Source organism: Lissotriton helveticus, chromosome 8 (genome assembly GCF_964261635.1).
Source record: "Lissotriton helveticus chromosome 8, aLisHel1.1, whole genome shotgun sequence".
In the NCBI taxonomy this organism is placed as follows: domain Eukaryota; kingdom Metazoa; phylum Chordata; class Amphibia; order Caudata; family Salamandridae; genus Lissotriton; species Lissotriton helveticus.
The window spans coordinates 807,713,620-807,731,815 of NC_136069.1; the positions used below are offsets into that span (position 1 = coordinate 807,713,620).

Below are 18,196 nucleotides of genomic sequence, written 5' to 3' on the forward strand. Positions count from 1 at the left end.
CTCAGGAATTGTGGAACAAATTAATGGCACGATCAAGTCCAGAATAGCGAAAGTTTGCTCCTCAACGACCCTGAGTTGGCCTGATGCCCTGCCATTGGTACTCATGAGCCTTCGTAGTACCCCAGACAGAAGAACAGGGTTGTCACCACATGAGGTGTTAATGGGGAGAGCAATGAGACTGCCATCTATTCCAGCTACTGCACTGTTAAATATCACAGATGATATGATCCTGGACTATTGTAAGGGGCTGTCTGACGCCATGCGTTCTGTGTCCCTTCAGGTGCAGGCTGCAGAGGTTCCAGCGTGCCAGGGCCCTTGCCATGACCTGTATCCTGGGGACTGGGTCCTGGTGAAGAAACATGTGAGAAGAAGCTGCTTGGATATTCGTTGGCGTGGGCCCTACCAGGTCATCCTGATCACAAGTACAGCTGTAAAGGTGGGAGGCCTGCCCAACTGGATACACGCGTCGCATACGAAAAGGGTTCCAGCACCTCTGGAAACAGCTCCTCTCTCGGATGGACGTCCAGCTGAGGACCAAGAAGCCATAGAGGGGGCTAGCCAAGCTGTAGAGGTGCCAGTGGAAGCAGGGAACGAGTCTGACCAAGCTGAGGACGGTCAGTACAACAGCGAAACAGAAGACGCTACAGAAGGAGAAGACAGCTGGGAGTACGAGTCTGACCCTGACAGGTCTGAAAGAGAGCGAGAACAGACCAGAAGGAGAAGGAGTAGAAGGGCACGTGGAGAAGCAAATTGGCCGCAAAGAAGAAGTTCTAGCCTGAGGTCAACTCCAGAAGCAACCCTTCCTCCGATATCAGAAGACTCAGACCCAGAAGAAGGTGCTCAGGGCGCTGAAGCACCAGACCGAAGAAGGTCAAGAAGAGTGCGTGTGCCTAACAGAAGATACTCCACACCTGAGTGGACATATCTGGCGACAAATGTCTGTGAAACCGGAGACAGGGAGGATCCGAGCGGTGGTGGTGTCCAGTTCTGAGCCCATTATCACCGTGGAAATACAACTGTTGGTACCCGGTGTCGAACAAGAAGGGTCACTAACATTCGTGCTCCCCAGACCTCCCCGCCTCAGCAAGTTAAAACACATGTTTCTTACAGAATTGAAATTCCCCGACTTTGGTACCACGATAACAGCACATGAAGAGCATACTCTTCGCATGGAAATATTGAACTATGCTATTGAAGCTGCAACCACAAATCTAATAGTCGATTGTTAAAGGACTTTGTAAATAAAGCAAGCAGAAGAAAAGAAGATTACCTAGCGCCCAGGAAGCAGAGAATTTTAGGGAACCCCTTGAGTGGATGGAGAAGGGCTAGGGTTGTCTTTTTGAACTGTGAAAGGACTTTTTGCGAAAAAGGCTGTCAGCCTCCAGCTGTGTGGATTCTAAAGACAAAAAAGGATTGAAAGAGACTGTAAAGGAACGAGAGGAAAAGAACTTTTTTTTGCAAAGAGAAAGGGAAAGCTAGATTGTCTGACGAAATGGAGGCCGGCACCCCGAACCGCAGAGCTAAATGTATAATAGGTACACTAATAGTAGGAGTGATAATATTAATAGCTTTAGTGGTAACAATTTCTTATGTAAAGGGACATGAGGAAGAGGTAAAGGTAACTGATGCGAATTCTGTAGTAACACTTACACCCACTGTTGCAGGTGAGAAAAGGGAAAACACTCAAGAGAAAGCGTTATTGGCTGCAGAAGCCCGCAGGTTACATGTAGACGAGTCCCAAGGAGACTTTAGGTCAAATGCTTATGCTAAACTTTTGTATGAATACGTGGATGCCATGGAGGTTAAGGATTGCTACGTCTGCATGCAGTTGCCTGCGTCTGTAGATGAAGGAATTCGATATCATCACCTCCCTCTGACATATGGCATTACATGTAGCTTATTGCTTAGTATATTTTATGAGAGAGATAGTTTTGAATACTATTTCTCCAATTATGATTCTGTGTTGCCAGAAGTCCCGAATTATAAGCAGATGAATAAATGGGATTACTGGAAGAGTGAAGACAGATTGGCCAAATTCTTCATTCCTTGGATTACCTTAGATACTTCACATGCCCGTAGAAATAATCTGACATGCAAGGTGTCAGAAGTCGAGAAAAAGTTCATAGGGCAGGTGGATGATCGTTACAGGAGACAAAAGATTTTGAAAAAATCAGGACAAGGGAAATTAGATTGGACCGAGGAAGAGAAGTCACACAAGAGAAAGGGTAGTAGTGGTCCAATAGCTTTAGATAAAGCGCAGAAAGGAAAGTTATGTCTTCACCGAGCCAAAACGTATTATGAAAATGTATACGTGGGTGAAGTTGACTGTGAACATGCTTTTAATTTAGAGTACTACACTAAGGATTTCCTGAAGGGAATGCAAGTGATTCCAAATGTGTATTTTGTATGTGGAAGAAATGCGTACGTGAGACTACCTGACAACTGGTATGGATCATGTTACTTGGCAATTGTCTTCCCCAAAATATATCATGCACAAGACTTATTGATCATTGAGGGCCAGACATCATCGAGGGGAAGGAGAGATTTAGGAGATGCAGAAATGGTTGGAGATGTCTTTGGAGCTATGTTCCCTCTTTTGGGAATAATCCTTAATGATGTTAAAATTAGACGACTGGCAACAGTTGTCGACAGGTTGTCTGCCAGCACTGCTCAGTCCTTAATGCTGGTAGAAGGAGAGATGCAATCGATAAGGGCTATGGTTCTTCAAAATCGGCTTGCATTGGATGTCTTATTAGCAAAAGAGGGCGGAGTCTGTAAGGCTTTGAAGGTTCAGGAATGTTGCACTTACATTCCAGACCTTTCAAAACCCCTTGAGAAAGTTATTAAGAACATAACTAATATACACAAAGAGATCGAAGACTTGAGTAGAGAAAATGTCTGGGAAAAGGTGGGCCACGGAATGAGTACAGTTGGAGGGTGGTTTTCCACCTTAGGCAAAAGCTTTATTTGGTATATCCTAAAGCCTATCATCATAGTATTGATCTGTGGGATAATATTGTGGGGATTGGTGAGGGTATTCAAATGGTACAGAGCAAGAAGGTCAGAAAGGGCCCAAAGAGAACAGTTGCAGAGATTGGCTGCCATACAAGATAATCAGTACAGGAGCCTGAGAGCTCTGGAAGCGCAGAGAATGCCAGCAATAACTGCAGTTTAAATGTTAGTGATGACCCCGGGAGGTCATCAAAGGGGGGAACTGAGAGAGCGCAAACTGAGATAAATATATGAGTACATCACACTTACCTATAGAGAGCATAATTCATGAAGAGAAATGCCATGAGTGCTAATAGTATCTGAACTTATATTCTAAATGTATAGCTAATATAGAGATTTAAGTAGAAGTGGAATTAATACAGAAATGTGTGACATTATATGATTTTAGTAGATGTGATTATTTTGAATCTATGTCGTGTAGCTGTTAACACATAAGATGGTCTGTGGTAAAACGCAGAACGTGGTAGGCCTCAGGGCCAGAGCTGGAGCTAAAAGGGAAGGTGTTTCTTTTCACGACACAGATTGTTTAACGTTTTTGGTCATTGCATTAATGGGCCATGATTTAGAGTAATGTTTTCTAAATAATAGAATAAGAGTTTAACATGCTTTAATTAAATGAAGAAATAGAATGCTATAATCATAATGTGAAATATTGTAGGCCTGAAATGTTTTAGCATTGATTTACACGTACATGTCTGGGCTGAGAAATGTTGCAAGCCTTTTTAGAAGTCTATGAGAGTTGGGTTCTTGGCGGCAGATATCTGTCTGCAACAGGAAAGGGGGAATCCAATTATAAGTGAATGAATAGAGGCCTGTTCAGTAGACGGCCCAGACATGGAGGAGGGTTCTGGAATGTTTAAGGGGTATCAGCGGGCCGGAGAAGAGACTGAGAAGCAAGGTCAACTCTAACGTCTGAGGCCCAATACAAAGCATCATGGAAAAAGCCTGAAGTTGCACCACGTGAGAGGCGTTTCGCAAGGGGCGTCTCAAATGTTGTTGACTATTTTGTATTAGGGACAGCACCCCTGGGTGGAGTTAGAGCAGAGACCTGAGGACCCTTTAGAGAGCGGATGGGTAGGCAGTGAGGGGTCATGACTGGAGAACTTTAGGTTTTCACCAAGAGACTTAGAGTGGGTGACTTCCCTTGGGGGTCATTCATTGCTGACACCTTTGTTAGGTTGGGATTTGGTTAAGTAGGGATACCATCTAGAACAGGGTAGGGACGCCTAACCTGTGTTTGTTTTCCTCCAACCTAAATGAAGGAGAGATATGCGTCTATGCTGATAGCTTTGCTATTTTTAGAACTTGTGTTAGTGATTTCTGTTGCTCGTCTGAGGGCTTTTCGAGAGCACATGTATGTAATTGGACCTGTGTACCTCGTGAATCTCATTCTGAGATGCTTGTATTTGCAGCTCATTATATCTTTACAATAAACTTTTGAAACCTAGAAGTTGTCCGTGATCTTTGAGAGTAGAGTCCTTTCTTGGGTGAACTAATTTGCAGATAGGTGTACTGTTTCCTTCTAAGACAGGCAATAAAGGTTCAGTCGACCAGATCGAGGTTTGGATCAATAGATATAAGGTATCGATCAAAATCTCGCCCTTTCATGAGTTAGGATGAAAGACAGGTTGGCGCCCTACCAGTAAATGAACCTCAGATTCTGTTTTGTAATGCCTGTTAACTCAGCTTCCCAAAGTTACTAGTACCTTCAGGTATTGGGCTTAACGGGGAGATAATGGGACACTCATGTTGAAGCCATGTGTGTTGAAGCACAGCCACAGTGTAAGTGTCATGCAGGAAAACTTTCAAGGACTCCAGCAGTGGGCCTGGTTCACAAAGGTAAACTTACACTTTTGTGGTAGTTTACTCTTTTTCGATATTAACAAACTACTATTTAATAGTACCTTTATGATTGCAGAAACTGCACGGTCAGGGCAGGCCTATCTTTTAATGTGCGGGTTTCTCGCCCCGACTGCAGAGTCTCTGCAGTTATACATTACTATTAAATCGTAGTTTGTGAATGTCATAAGAATGAATTCCACAAAAGTGTAACTTTACCTTGGTGAATCAGGCCCACTTGGACTTTCTCCATCAGTTCCTTGTCAGTGACTTAGGACCCAATTCACAGAACTAACTTAAGACAAAATTCTAAACATACTGCCATTTTGGTATTCACAGAAGGCACTTACTCATTTTGGTATTCACAGAAGGCATTTACTCATTTTGGTATTCACAGAAGGCACTTACTCATTGATGAATAAGTGCCTTCTGTGAATACCAAAATGAGTAACTTACTCATTTTGAGTAACTTACTCATTTTGGTATTCACAGAAGGCACTTACTCATTGATGAATAAGTGCCTTCTGTGAATACCAAAATTAGTAAAGTACTCATTTTGAGTAACTTACTCATTTTGGTATTCACAGAAAGCACTTACTCATTGATGAGTATGTGCCTTCTGTGAATACCAAAATGAGTAAGTGCCTTCTGTGAATGCCAAAATGGTAGTAAGTTTAGGATTTTTTCTTAAGTTAGTGCTGTGAATCGGGCCCTTAGAATCTGAGTTAGTTTCAACCTTACCAGCAGTTCCTTCTTAGCAGTAGCGATTGTACTTAAAAACACTACGACTGTTATCACTGTTTTTGTTTTCCCAGTTTTTCATATTTGACATTTTTCATGAGGCCCGACGGCTGCAGTACTAAGGCCCTCAGCACTTTGGCTGGTCAATACCAATGTCCTGAGCATGGACACTCATTGACCAAAATGCTCAGGGTACTTGAAGAGATATTCCACACCTGTTGAACCCAAATGATGTCCTGGGTATGATGCCTTACTCCCTTCCTACAAATCAATGGTTTTGCTTATGCTGCAGAGAGGTTTGGGCAAGGCCTAGAAACTACAGAGAGTAAACAGTGTACAAGAATCATGATTTTGTCTGTTCCTTCCACTGAATAACAAGAGCAGTGCCAAGAGTTCCAAAGGGCAAGTGTAGGGTGGCAGATAACAGATAGTTGACTTGTAAGACCAGCACACAATTGAGGTCATATTTAAACCTTGGATATAATAACAGAAACCTGGGCAATTGTTTTTGTACTTGGTTTTACACTACCACCAAAGAGCTGAACGCGAATTGTTCAGGCCAACTCCGGTATAGTCCTCCATTTTACCATCATCAATTAGCCCGCCTCTCCTATTAACCCATTGTTTGCATGGAATACTAATTTGGGTATTAAAGCCCAATGCCAACCTCACAGAAATGCTAATTACACACAAAAAGTAATTGGAGAAATGCTTGCTGTAGGTCAAACCACTGGCAATCGTTCGGGTAGCATTCCAACCTATTTTTCTTTTGCCCACCATGCCACCTCAGTTTGGACCCAGCCATATGGAAATCAGTCTTACCCCTTCTCCAAAAGGAACAGACCAGTTTGAACTGCTATGCCAGGTCCTCCCTGAACTGGAACACAAGCAACACAAAACTGATATGACCCTGATTGGGGCCTGTCAGAGAGGTGTAGATTGGCTGCAGTGGCACAGTAAGCATGGGTCCCACGTTTGAGTGTTCTGTTGCTACTTAGGGAGGTACATCAAATACATAAAATGGTATTTGCAGAATGGAGTCTTAGCCCCCTATTTCGCACTCAAAAGTACACAGGCCCATTTATACCATGGCCTAGAGTGTTCCTCATAACTCGTTGGTTTATTAAGTTGTACAGCTTTGTATGAAAAGGAAGGAAACCCCACGACGTATATCAAATGCTTTATCTAAGTTTGCCAGTACTGTTTATCATTCTTACCGTAGTATTTTATTAACTGCAGTTTCTTTTTCCAGAAGGTTCCTCGCCCGGATGCTGAACACAGATTTACGAAGCTGAAAAATAAAGGAAAAGTTATTGGTTTATTACCATGAGATCTCGAGTTGAGCCTCAATAATACTTTTACTGAGCTCTACCCTGAAATCTTTATACCAGTGTATCAATACATTTTTAGCCTTGCAAGAGGCTCCGCTAATTTAATGAACGATTATGTTATTTTATTCATTTATTTGTAGTATGTAGGTATGTCAGTGGCAGCCAGTGCGGTACGGGGGTGGCAGGGAGGTTGGAGGGGAAAATAAAAGTAAAAATTCACTCACCTGATCGCCGCATCTCTCCTCTATCTCTCCCACGTCGTCTCTCCTCCCTTAACCAGGAAGCACCCAGGTTCCCCTCAGTCAATCACAACGCTGCAATGCGGCTTTGTGATTGGTCTGAGCACTGTAGTTCGGCGCTCAGATGGGGAATGGGAGCCTGGGCATGTTCTCCACCCAGGCTGTAATACAGCCTGGGTGGAGAACATGCAAAGTGCGCATGTGCGTTTGGCCGGGCCGAGACGACCGAGACGTCCAAACCATCATGTGCACTTTAGAGTGCAGCAACAACTCCTCCTCCCAGACATCACAAGAGCCATGCTCCGTCCCACCCTAACTTGGTGATACTACAATTAAAATGACAATAACTTATGTGGTTATCATTTTATTTTTTATTTTACACTGCTCCGCGAGCAGTGGGGCGATGCTCCTCCACCTTAGCGGAGAAGTCACCACTGAGGTATGTATGTAAATGCTATTTCTATGCTGCGAACCTTGTAAAATGGCAGTGGAGCACTGTACACGGTCAAAGGCAAGCAATGAGTGATAAGAGAGGAAGCTGGGTTGTTGGTGGTTAATGCATTGTGATGTAGTAGGCTTCAGAAATGACTATTTAACCCTTTCCTAAATTGGAGCTGCAATTGTGACAGTCTAGATTAGAATTAGGGTTTTATTCCAGATCCTGGATGCATAGATTGGAAAGGCCAGCTGGCTTGTTTTTTTCCTTTTTACACTTACTTAGTCTGCAGTCTGATGGTTTCCTAGTTACAGTTGTGCTGAGAACCACCAGAGATGGTGAGCTTGTCTGCAAGATAAGAGGGGATGCTGGCTTTGTAAAAGATGCACCTGATTTTGAAGATGGTGCAGGCAGCAAGGGCTGCCAATTGAATTCTATCAGGCTCTAGTTGAGATGTGCTGTGTCGTCTAAGATGCCCCTCAGAGGGGTCAGTGTGGAGTCTGGGAGGGTTTGGAGCATAATATTACCTTCACCCAGATGCAAAACTACAAGGGCTTTAACAGCAGTACTGAAGTTGCTTTTTAGAAGAAACAGTTTGACTTTCTTTAGAAGAGAGAGCTAGTACCAGGCCACCTTTGTGTTTTTCAGCAATGTATTCCTTGAGGGTGAGGTTGATTTCCAGGGTACATCTAAGTTTCTTGGCATTTGGTGAAAGTTGGGGTTCGATGCTATCAAAGTTCCTGTCGTTGAGCCAGGTTTTTATTGTACCTTCTCTGTCATTCTTGGCAAATAACATGAGTTTTGTTTTGGTTGGATTGAGCTTCAAGTAGATGCTAGACATCTAGGTCTGTGTTTGAGGTTTTGGATACCTAAAGCTGAGGTGACTTCAAGAAGAGTTCTATCTTGATGCTGTAATATGTGAGTAGTGCACCAAGTAGCTCTATGTGAGGGTTGAAGATTCCAGGAGACATTATGGACCTCTAGGAGACTCCAGACGTCATAGGGATCTTTTGTGACATAGAGGTGTCTATGTGAACAAACGTGTGCCAGTTGAAAAGGAGATTGCTGGTGAATCTTGTTCAAGACTGCGTATGGGGAACATCCATTATGACGCGGTGTTTACACCGCACTACCATTACAACGCTCAAGATGGCCGCGGAGTAAGAGCTTCCCGAAGGAGCTCTGGGTTTTGGGATACGAATTTGGTCTATATCCCTGTTTAAACCCCACTCCCTGGCCTCCCCCAACCAGCTCCCCGGGAACTTAAAACCCTGGCTGCTGCTACAAATCGGGAAAGCAGGATTCCTCTTACCTACGGAACGGCCGATGTGGGCGTCCTGAGTTCAGTCCCGACACAGATCGGACCCCATCACTGCTCATCTCTTCTGTGGTCCCCGGAGCGGTCTACTGGTCGGAGCTTGGCCTTCCCGGAACGAGCCCCCAGCGTAACGTCAGGAGTGAGCACCCGGCGTATGTGGCAGTTGTTTTCTCGCATTTTTGGCGAGCCAAGCAACGATTACCGCCTGACTCTAAAATGGCGGCTGGCCGCGGCAGCTCGGGCCGAGAATCTCACCCTAACATCGGATACCCCAACACTTGCAGTGCAGATCGGCATGAAGAGGTGAGGTAAAGGGAGTATCTGCCCAGGCGATCCACAATCCGCGCAATCGGGGCCTGAGGGTATTGCCGAATTCTTGTAGCCTTTTGAACCCGACTGGCCAGGCACAAAATGGCGGCCGCACCGGACAGGCAGACCAATCGATGCTGAGGCGAACGAGCTAGAAGTCGATCGTCTCGGGAGCACTAGACGGCCAGCTCTGCCCACTTTGCTGCCATCGTTGAACACGGAGTCTTTATGTTTTTGTTTTCACCAACCCCACTCATTAGCCACCACTTAGCCCCACTACTGCTGACCTTATGAAGACGCCCCCAGCCCCTTGACTCTACTCTCTGTTGGGCAGTTAAGGGGACATTCTACATCCTACTCCTATATCGGCCATCTTGGAGTGGCTGCTACTTGGACCTAAACACCTACCCGCAGCTGCTGGCATTTTACACCGCCTCCTGACTCGAGCTCCCCTGTGCCTGCCCTTGCACCGGAGGTGAGCCGGCCACCAGCGCAAATAGCAACGGGCGCTCTCAGCTTTCTCACGCGGCAATGCACCCGACGGCGCTGCCTCACGGCCGACGTGCCTGACCTCAAGATGGCGGTGGACCCCTAACTTTGGCGCAATTTAACTCCTGTTGGCTGCCCGGCGACCTGGAGCGGCAACGCATTCACCTGCGGGGGGCTGCTTGTGCCCGAGTACTGCCTGAGCCCTGCCGTTACACTGCCCGCCCCCCGCCCGTCCTGCTTCCTCTCACCAGTCAAGATGTGGAGGACCTCCTGCGATGGACAGACCACACTTGCGCGAGGAGCGCCGCAGCGCGACACGGGAATTCGAGACGGCCCCCTCCCACTCAGCCCCAGATCGCCGGATGTGACATCCCCAGAGGAGGCTGAGCAGGGGACATGGCGGTCTCCAGAGTCCACTGAGGATCGCGGAACAAGCTCCGGAGCTTCTTTCTGATGTAGCCTGACCCTAAGATGGCTGCTATAATAAAAACACTCCTCACCTCAAAGGATCCTCACCTGTCCCTACTTATAGTTACCACCATATATATCCACTGGACTTCCTTATGTGAACTCTCCCTCGTCAGCTGAGATCTAGCTATTTTGACTGATGACCGATGGAGCTACTTTATTTAGCTATAGGGGTGCTGGGCTGGGGACTCCCTCCTCGGACGTCACCTACCTAGTCGGTCTTTGTGCAGACTTCTCTTTGTCTCTCCCGCCTTCCTTTCCCTCCCTCCCCCTGTCAAACTCCTAATTCCTATATTTATTTCGCTCTTGGAACAAATGTAACTTATAACCTGTAACTCTGATCCTCATGTAAATACTGCTGGTACCTGCCTAAAATGACGGCCGCAACAAACCCTCCTGCGTCTCTTCTGACCTTATCTCCCTCTACCCCCTACCCTTCCCCGCTCTACTCTTCTCCACTTTCCTGCTTCTGACCTTTGCCCTCACCTGTCCGGGCCCTTTAGCCCCCCACGTTCTATCTGTGAATTTTTCCCTCGTCATTTGAGATCTAGCATTTTGTCCGACGTCCGATGAAGCTACCTGGTTTAGCTATAGGGGAGACAGGCCGGGGATTCACTCCTTGGATGTCACCTACCCAGTCGGTTTTTTGACAGACTTCCTTTCATCTCTCTTGCCGTCTCCTCTTGCTTCCTCCCTCTTTTTATTTCTCTCCTTCTCTCCTCTCTCAATGTATTGAGACTGACCTATTCTGTCTGATGCCCAATGGAGCTACCTGGTTTAGCTATAGGGGAGATGGGTCGTGGATTACCTCCTTTGGTCGTCACCTACCCAGTTGGTCTTTAGACAGACTTCCTTTCATCTCTACTGTTGTCTCTTCCCTTATCCTCACTTTCTCACCTCCCCTACCCCCACTACTTCTCTCTCTCCTTTCTCAGCTCTCCTATTGTTTTGCTGATTGTTTTATATAATGTGTAATTGTTGATCTTTTTCTGTTATATTGTTGAACCACATTGTTGCACTTCCTTTCGTCTCTCCTGTTGTCTCCTCCCGCATCCTCCCTCTATTTATGTCTTTCCTTCTCTTTTCTCTCAATGTATCGAGACTGAACTATTCTGTCTGATGCCCGATGGAGCTACCTGGTTTAGCTACAGGGGAGATGGGTCGTGGATTCCCTCCTTTGGTCGTCACCTACCCAGTCGGGCTTTAAACAGACTTCCTTTCGTCTCTCCTTGTTGTCTCTTCCCTTATCCTCCCTCTCTCACCTCCCTCTATTTATGTCTCTCCTTCTCTTTTCTCTCAATGTATTGAGACTGAACTAATCTGTCTGATGCCCGATGGAGCTACCTGGTTTAGCTGCAGGGGAGATGGGCCGTGGATTCCCTCCTTTGGTCGTCACCTACCCAGTCGGGCTTTAAACAGACTTCCTTTCGTCTCTCCTTGTTGTCTCTTCCCTTATCCTCCCTCTCTCACCTCCCTCTATTTATGTCTCTCCTTCTCTTTTCTCTCAATGTATTGAGACTGAACTATTCTGTCTGATGCCCGATGGATCTACCAGTTTTAGCTATAGGGGAGATGGGCCGTGGATTCCGTCCTAGGTCGTCACCTACCCAGTCAGGCTTTAGACAGACTTCCTTTCTTCTCTCCTTGTTGTCTCTTCCCTTATCCTCCCTTTCTCACCTCCCCTGCCCCCTCCACCACTTTTATCTCTCCTTTCCCACCTCTCCTAATTGTATTGCCTTATTTTTTGATGTATTGTGTAATTGCTGATCTTTTTCTATTACATTGTTGATTCTCTTGTAAAGCGCTCTGATACCTTCTGGTCTAGCCAGCGCTATATAAAACTCTTTAAATAAATAAATAAATAAATAACGCTGGTTTTACAACGCAAGTCGTTACCATGACTTGCACTGGAGGGCGCTCTAGGCTAAGGAATAGTAGATTTACTATTCCAACACCTTCCCTACTGTACGTAGGCTGGTGTTGGAATAGTAAATCTTACTATTCCTAAGTCCAGCACTCTACAGCGCAAGTCGTGGTAACGACTTGCGTTGTAAAACCAGCGTTGTAATGGTAGTGCGGTGTAAACACCGCGTTGTATTGACATACAACCCTGCGTATAAGTGTGGGACGGTTGACTGTGTCAAAGGCATTTGAGAGGTGAGGCAGTGTCAGGAAGCAGAGGTCATCTTCATGTATGGTCAAGAGAGCATCATCTACGATGTGTAAGGTAGCGATCTAAGTACTACAGCGTGTGCTAAAGCCTGACTGGTACACCTGCAGGAGATGGTTAGCATTGATGTGATTTTGGAGTTGGACATAGATAGATTTTTCAATTATCTTACCGATAAATGGTAGGTGAGTGATGGGCCAGTAGTTGGCAAGGTCATAAGAGTCTAGTGTAGGTCTCTTTAGGAGTGGGAGGATTGGCCTGTTTTGAGAGCTTCTGGGAAGATGCCTTGAGTGAGGGAGGCAATGACAATGGTACATAGGTGTAAGAGAGATCTGATGGAGGACAAGGTTAAGAAATCGCTTCTTAAGAAGTAACTTTGAAGCAGTTGAGTGATTCTGTGAGATCTGGGATAGAGAGGACTTTGAAGGCCGACCAGTGCAGGTTCCTACTGGAAGGGGTGAAAGGGGGTGGGTGTCAGAAATGAAGGAGGATTGAGGTCCTCAATGTGCTGTCTGATCGTCTGTATTTTTTCACTGAAGAAGAGGTCGATGACATTGCTTTTGTTTGTGGACTGAGGACTAGGTTAGTCCGACAGGGGATAGGTTCAGTGGTTGATTGTTTTGAATGGCATTCTACTTTTGTTGGTGGTTTCATTGATGGTATAGTTTAGTATCCTAGTTTCCATTCCATGTTAATGTATGCCTTTTTCCACCTCATGCCAGTCAGTGGAATGTTACAGTTATGATGTATTACAGAATGGTAGAAAAGCCACAATTGAGATTGGGCTGAGCAGCATTCTGGTTGCTCCCTGTGGGGCTGATCTCCAGGACATGTAACGTATTACAATAAATTCTCTTTAAATACAACAACCAGCCTGGACCTCGTTACTAAATATAGTACTTTGCTTTACCTGATGTCATAAGCTGTCAATGTGTTGCAAAGAGGGACTTCAGTATCAAGAAGTCCTCAGGGTTCTGTCTCTCTTCCAATTTTTCTTTCCTGTCTGTGAGTGTATTGTTTATTATCAGCAAGGTCTTTAGAATAACAGGGTGTATAAGGCTTAGGCTTTAATTTGCGTGTTTTAATTGGTGCATGGAGGTTTACATAGCTTCCCAAAAAATGGAAAATAGAAAAGGGCTATGCCTACAGTGCAGGCATGGCCCTATTGCAACAGAGTGCCTTACATACAGAAATTAGCAGGTAATAAATCGACATTAGCACATTACATATAACCCTTAAGAAAATATAATAAAAGATGAACGTAGACTCAAAAAATGAAGGAGATGTTTATGGTCAGTCCTTTGTCAATAAAATATTGTTTGAAAAAATTTGCAGATGATCTAGGTTAAGTCTAATGTGGTTGGTAGAGGGGAGTTCCATACGTTTGGGGGACTTGATAAGAACGTCTTTTTCGAAGTTTTGCCTTCCTTGAAGTCAGGGATTTCAAGAATCAGTCTGTCTCTTTTCATTGTATTGCGTTTTCCAACCATGAGTTGCAGTTTTTCCTTCAAGTAAGAGGGTAAACCATTGTGGATAGTTTTGTGGGTTATACATGAGATCTTGAGTTCAATCTTTGCTTCCACAGGAAGCCAACGGAGTAGATTCATGATGGGTGCGATATGGTCTAATTATTTAGCGCCTCTAACAGGTCTGACAGCACTAAGAAGTATACCCTCCTTTCCCTCCATTATGTGTAACCTTGTCACATGGAATGTCTGCGGTCTTGGGAGTCCAGTCAAAAGACAAAAGGTACTGTCTCATTTATCAAAACTTAATTCTCAGATTTCTTTTCTCCAAGAAACTAATTGTACTGATGTGGAGTCTCTTAAGTTGAAATGGCAATGGGTGGGTCAGGTTGTTTTCGCTCCTGCATCCAACAAAAAGGGGGGTGTTGCTATATTGTTTCATAAAGCTTTAGCAGTACTGATTTTGTCCACACATAATGATGATGATGGACGATGGGTAATGGCAAAGAATATGGTACAAAATAAAAGTTTTGTTAAATATTTATGGTCATGTTAAGCCAGATCCTAAATTCTGGAACGATATTAAACTTTTACTTTCTTCAATTGACTGCCCTAATATTATTGTTGCTGTCGGCCATTGCCTCTCGTCCATTATATGATGTTTGGAAAACTTGTAATCCTGACTTATTTAAATTTACTTTTTTTTTCCAATGTACATCACACCCGTTCTAGGATTGATTATATTTTGGTCAGTAAATCCTTACTTCCTTCTATCCAAAAATCGGAAATTGGATCCATTTTTATTTCAGACCATGCCCTTGTTTATGCTGTTCTAGACCTCTCACTTACCTCCTCTCAATTAAGCCGATGGAAACTTAATACTTTTTTATTATCAGACATGGTCTTTATTAAGGAAGCTACCACTTTTATTAATGATTTTTTTTAATATCAATAACCCAGTGGATACTTCTGTTGCTAATAATTGGGATGCTTTTAAGGCTGCTTTTCGTGCCTTCAACATTTCTTATGTATCGAAAAAAAGAAAACCACAAGGAAGAAATATGAGGATCAACTACACAAACTCAAAGGCTTAGAACATATGTACTTTACTTCTCGATCATCTGCTGCCCATCATGATTTGATTAGAGCAGAAACTGAACTTAACAAATTAGCAACGATTGAAGCTTCTAATATTTTGCTTAAAATCAAATCAAAATATAATGGGGGTCAGAATAAAGTGGGCAAGATGTTAGCTAAATATTTAAAAATTAAATCAGAGTGTAAGACTATTGGCCCTATTCTTAATTAATCCACTACAAAACTAGTCTCATCAGATGAGGACATTGCCGAGGTCTTTCATGACTATTATAAATCTCTTTACTCTGATGATACCTTTCCCACTAATCATGATTTAAACACCTTTTTCTCAGCTCTCCTTCCCCCCATCTCTCCCTGATAAATTTAACGAATTAGAGAAAGACATCACTCTTCAAGAGGTAGCCAATGCTATCAAATATCTAAAAAAAAGTCAAAAGCCCCAGGACCTGATGGTCTATCTTTAATTACATTTTTGTTCCCATGCTCCTCCAACTTGTTAACTCCTTCATTGCTGACGCCAAAGCATCTAGATCTTTTATGGATGCCTTAATTGTTATAATACCTAAACCTGATAAAGACCATTCTTATTGTAAAAATTACCGTCCTATTTTGTTAATTAATTATGATTGTAAACTTTTTGCCAAAATTCTCGCATCCTGACTTGAATCTATCATTCCTCTTTTGATCAAAACTGATCAAGTTGGATTTGTGAAAGGCAGATTGGCATATGATAATGCTCGGATGTCCAAAATGGCTTACATACTTTTAGAACAATACTGCCACTTCTGAAATATACTGAAAACATTATAATGTCTAAGGAAATACATGGGGTCCTAGTCACACAAAAAAAGTAGTAAATATGTACCATAACATTTACTTCTACATACCGGTGCAGATATAAAACCTTTTGGAATTCAGCAATCCCAATTGGAATCAGCATGAAAACTACACCTATTACACGTATATCCTCTTCAGCCTCTGACTTGATACGAAATCGCTGAAGAGAGACTGTATCTCTAAAGAATGTAAACATGTCTCTTGAAGAGCCGTGTTTGATTTTTTTTTATTTGTGCCAAATGATAGCTCAGAGCCTGGGGTGCATTGGCCTATGCCTGGGTTCGCAAATGGAAAGCTAGAGGTCACAGTTGCGACCCCTGGTGATCCCAAGTTGACTCCCACAACTTGCATAGGGTGTCACAGAGAGGAGTAGAGAAGAGCAGAGTGGAGCGGGGTATTGTAGAGTGGCATAGAGTGGAGTAGAGTGTTGTAGAGTGGAGTGGCATAGAGTGGAGTGGCGTGGAGTGGCGTAGAGTTGAGTGTTGTAGAATCTTGTGTCGTAGAGTGTTGTGGCACAGAGTGGAGTGGCAAAGAGTATAGCGGATTGGCGTAGATTGGAGTGTCGTAGAATGGAGTGGTAGAGTGCTGTGGCATAGAGTGGAGTGGTGTTTTGTAGAGTTGAGTTGAGTGGAATGGCGTGTTGTGGAGATGGGGGCATAGAGTGGAGAGGCAGAGATTGGAGTAGAGTGCTGTAGAGCAGAGTGGCATAGAGTGGAGCGGCATGTCGTAGAGTGGAGTGACATATCGTAGAGAAGAGGGTCATACAGTGAAGTGGACGGACATATAGTGGAATAGAGTGTTGTAGAGTGAAGTGGAGTGGCATGTCACAGAGTGGAGTAGCCTCTCCTACACTAGAGTGGCATGTCGTTGAGTGGAGTGGAGTGGCATGGCGTGTCTTGTCGTAGAGTAGATAGGAGTGTCGTAGAGTGGAGTGATGCTTCATAGCGTGAGTTACGTGTCATAGATTGGAGTTTCGTAAAGTAAAGTGAAGCGGCGTAGAGTGGAGTCACGAGCCGTAGGGTAGAGTGGAGTGGCGTGTCATAGAGTGGGGTGTCGTAGAGTGTCCTACAGTGGATGGGAATGGAGTGTTGTACATTGGTGTGGCATGTCATAGAGTGGAGTGGCCTATCATACAGTGGAGTGGCATCTCATAGAGTGGAATGGCGTGTTGTAGAATGGAATGGCATGTAGTGTCATAGAGTGGAGCTCTGTGATGTAGGATGGAGTGGCGTGTCGTAGAGTGGAGTGGAAACCGGGTACTTTTCATATTCTCACTCATTTTCTTAATGAGGTTGCCAAAACATACTGTTTTGATTGTTGTATGTCTGAAGAGTGAGGACAGTAATATTGCCCTACAAATATACTAGCCAAAATATCGACAGCCGAAAATTGTTGTCACGTAAGTACATGTGGTAAAGAATGAACTTCTATTCTTAACTACACAAAAATAACTTAAAGATGAGTACCTAGATAGATAGACTGATATAACATTTGTAATGTTAAGTATTGTAAACCTATGATTACCTATGTATACACACATTCACGAGTTACCTCTCCTGGGGGAGCAGACGTTACACGTTGGTAACCTCCCCATGGACTGTTGTCTTGACAGATTACAACACTCAGTGTTATCTGGGGTGCCTGCTGTATTACACTGTGTAAGTAAAAGGTCAAGCAATGTATTGTACCACATAATAAATAGGCACACGCTTGTGCTGCGAGAGTGGCTTGCCCTGGAAGTTTTGTTCATAGGTGTTTATGATGTTAAAGCAGTTCATAATGTGCAAGTCTAAGTTGAACAGCTCTTTAAAAGAAGTACTGTTCTAGGCAGGAAACCAGTTAATTGGCATGGGTTCGCACATACAGGATGGCATATGTTTCCATAGTTTATCATGTGGAACGTAATGATCTTAAGCTGTACCATTTTTCATCTTGACTTGGGCTCTGCTGGACTGGGTGAGATGAAAGGTGTATTGCCTCAGGTACCTCACTCAGAATACATTACAGATTTTCTGTATCTGGGAGCTATAGAATCAATTTGGAAAACACACTCCCCCGCTTTAGACATTTCACTGCACACAAGCATATTTGACATGAAATAGTTGGCGTGGAGCTAATCGCCATATTAGACAGTTGAATACCTTCCAGAAGTTTATTTGTGCATCAGTTTCTGGCCCGATTTATGGTTGAGATGACATGCAGGTAACAACATTCTCTCTCTCTCTCTCTATATATATATATATATATATATATATATATATATATATATATATATATATTCACTGAAAAAACATAGGTTTCAGGCCTGATATAGTTAGGAATTAGCATTTAAAAAACATTAGAAATTCACTGAAAAAACTGTAGATTTTAGGGGTGTTATAGTTAGCTGGACATTTCACTCATACAAAACCATTGAAATTCCTCCGATATAGTTAGTTGTACT

At 43.8% G+C, this 18,196-nt stretch overlaps 1 protein-coding gene across 1 annotated transcript in view; it reads right to left on the reverse strand.

Annotated features, from left to right (window-relative positions):
- NALCN (sodium leak channel, non-selective) overlaps positions 1–18,196 on the reverse strand; it is a 3,094,418-nt gene that overhangs the window by 449,334 nt on the left and 2,626,888 nt on the right. The window contains exon 20 of the mRNA XM_078657626.1: positions 6,810–6,883. Within this exon, the coding sequence (XP_078513752.1) occupies positions 6,810–6,883 (74 nt within the window). The remainder of the gene's footprint in view (positions 1–6,809; positions 6,884–18,196) is intronic.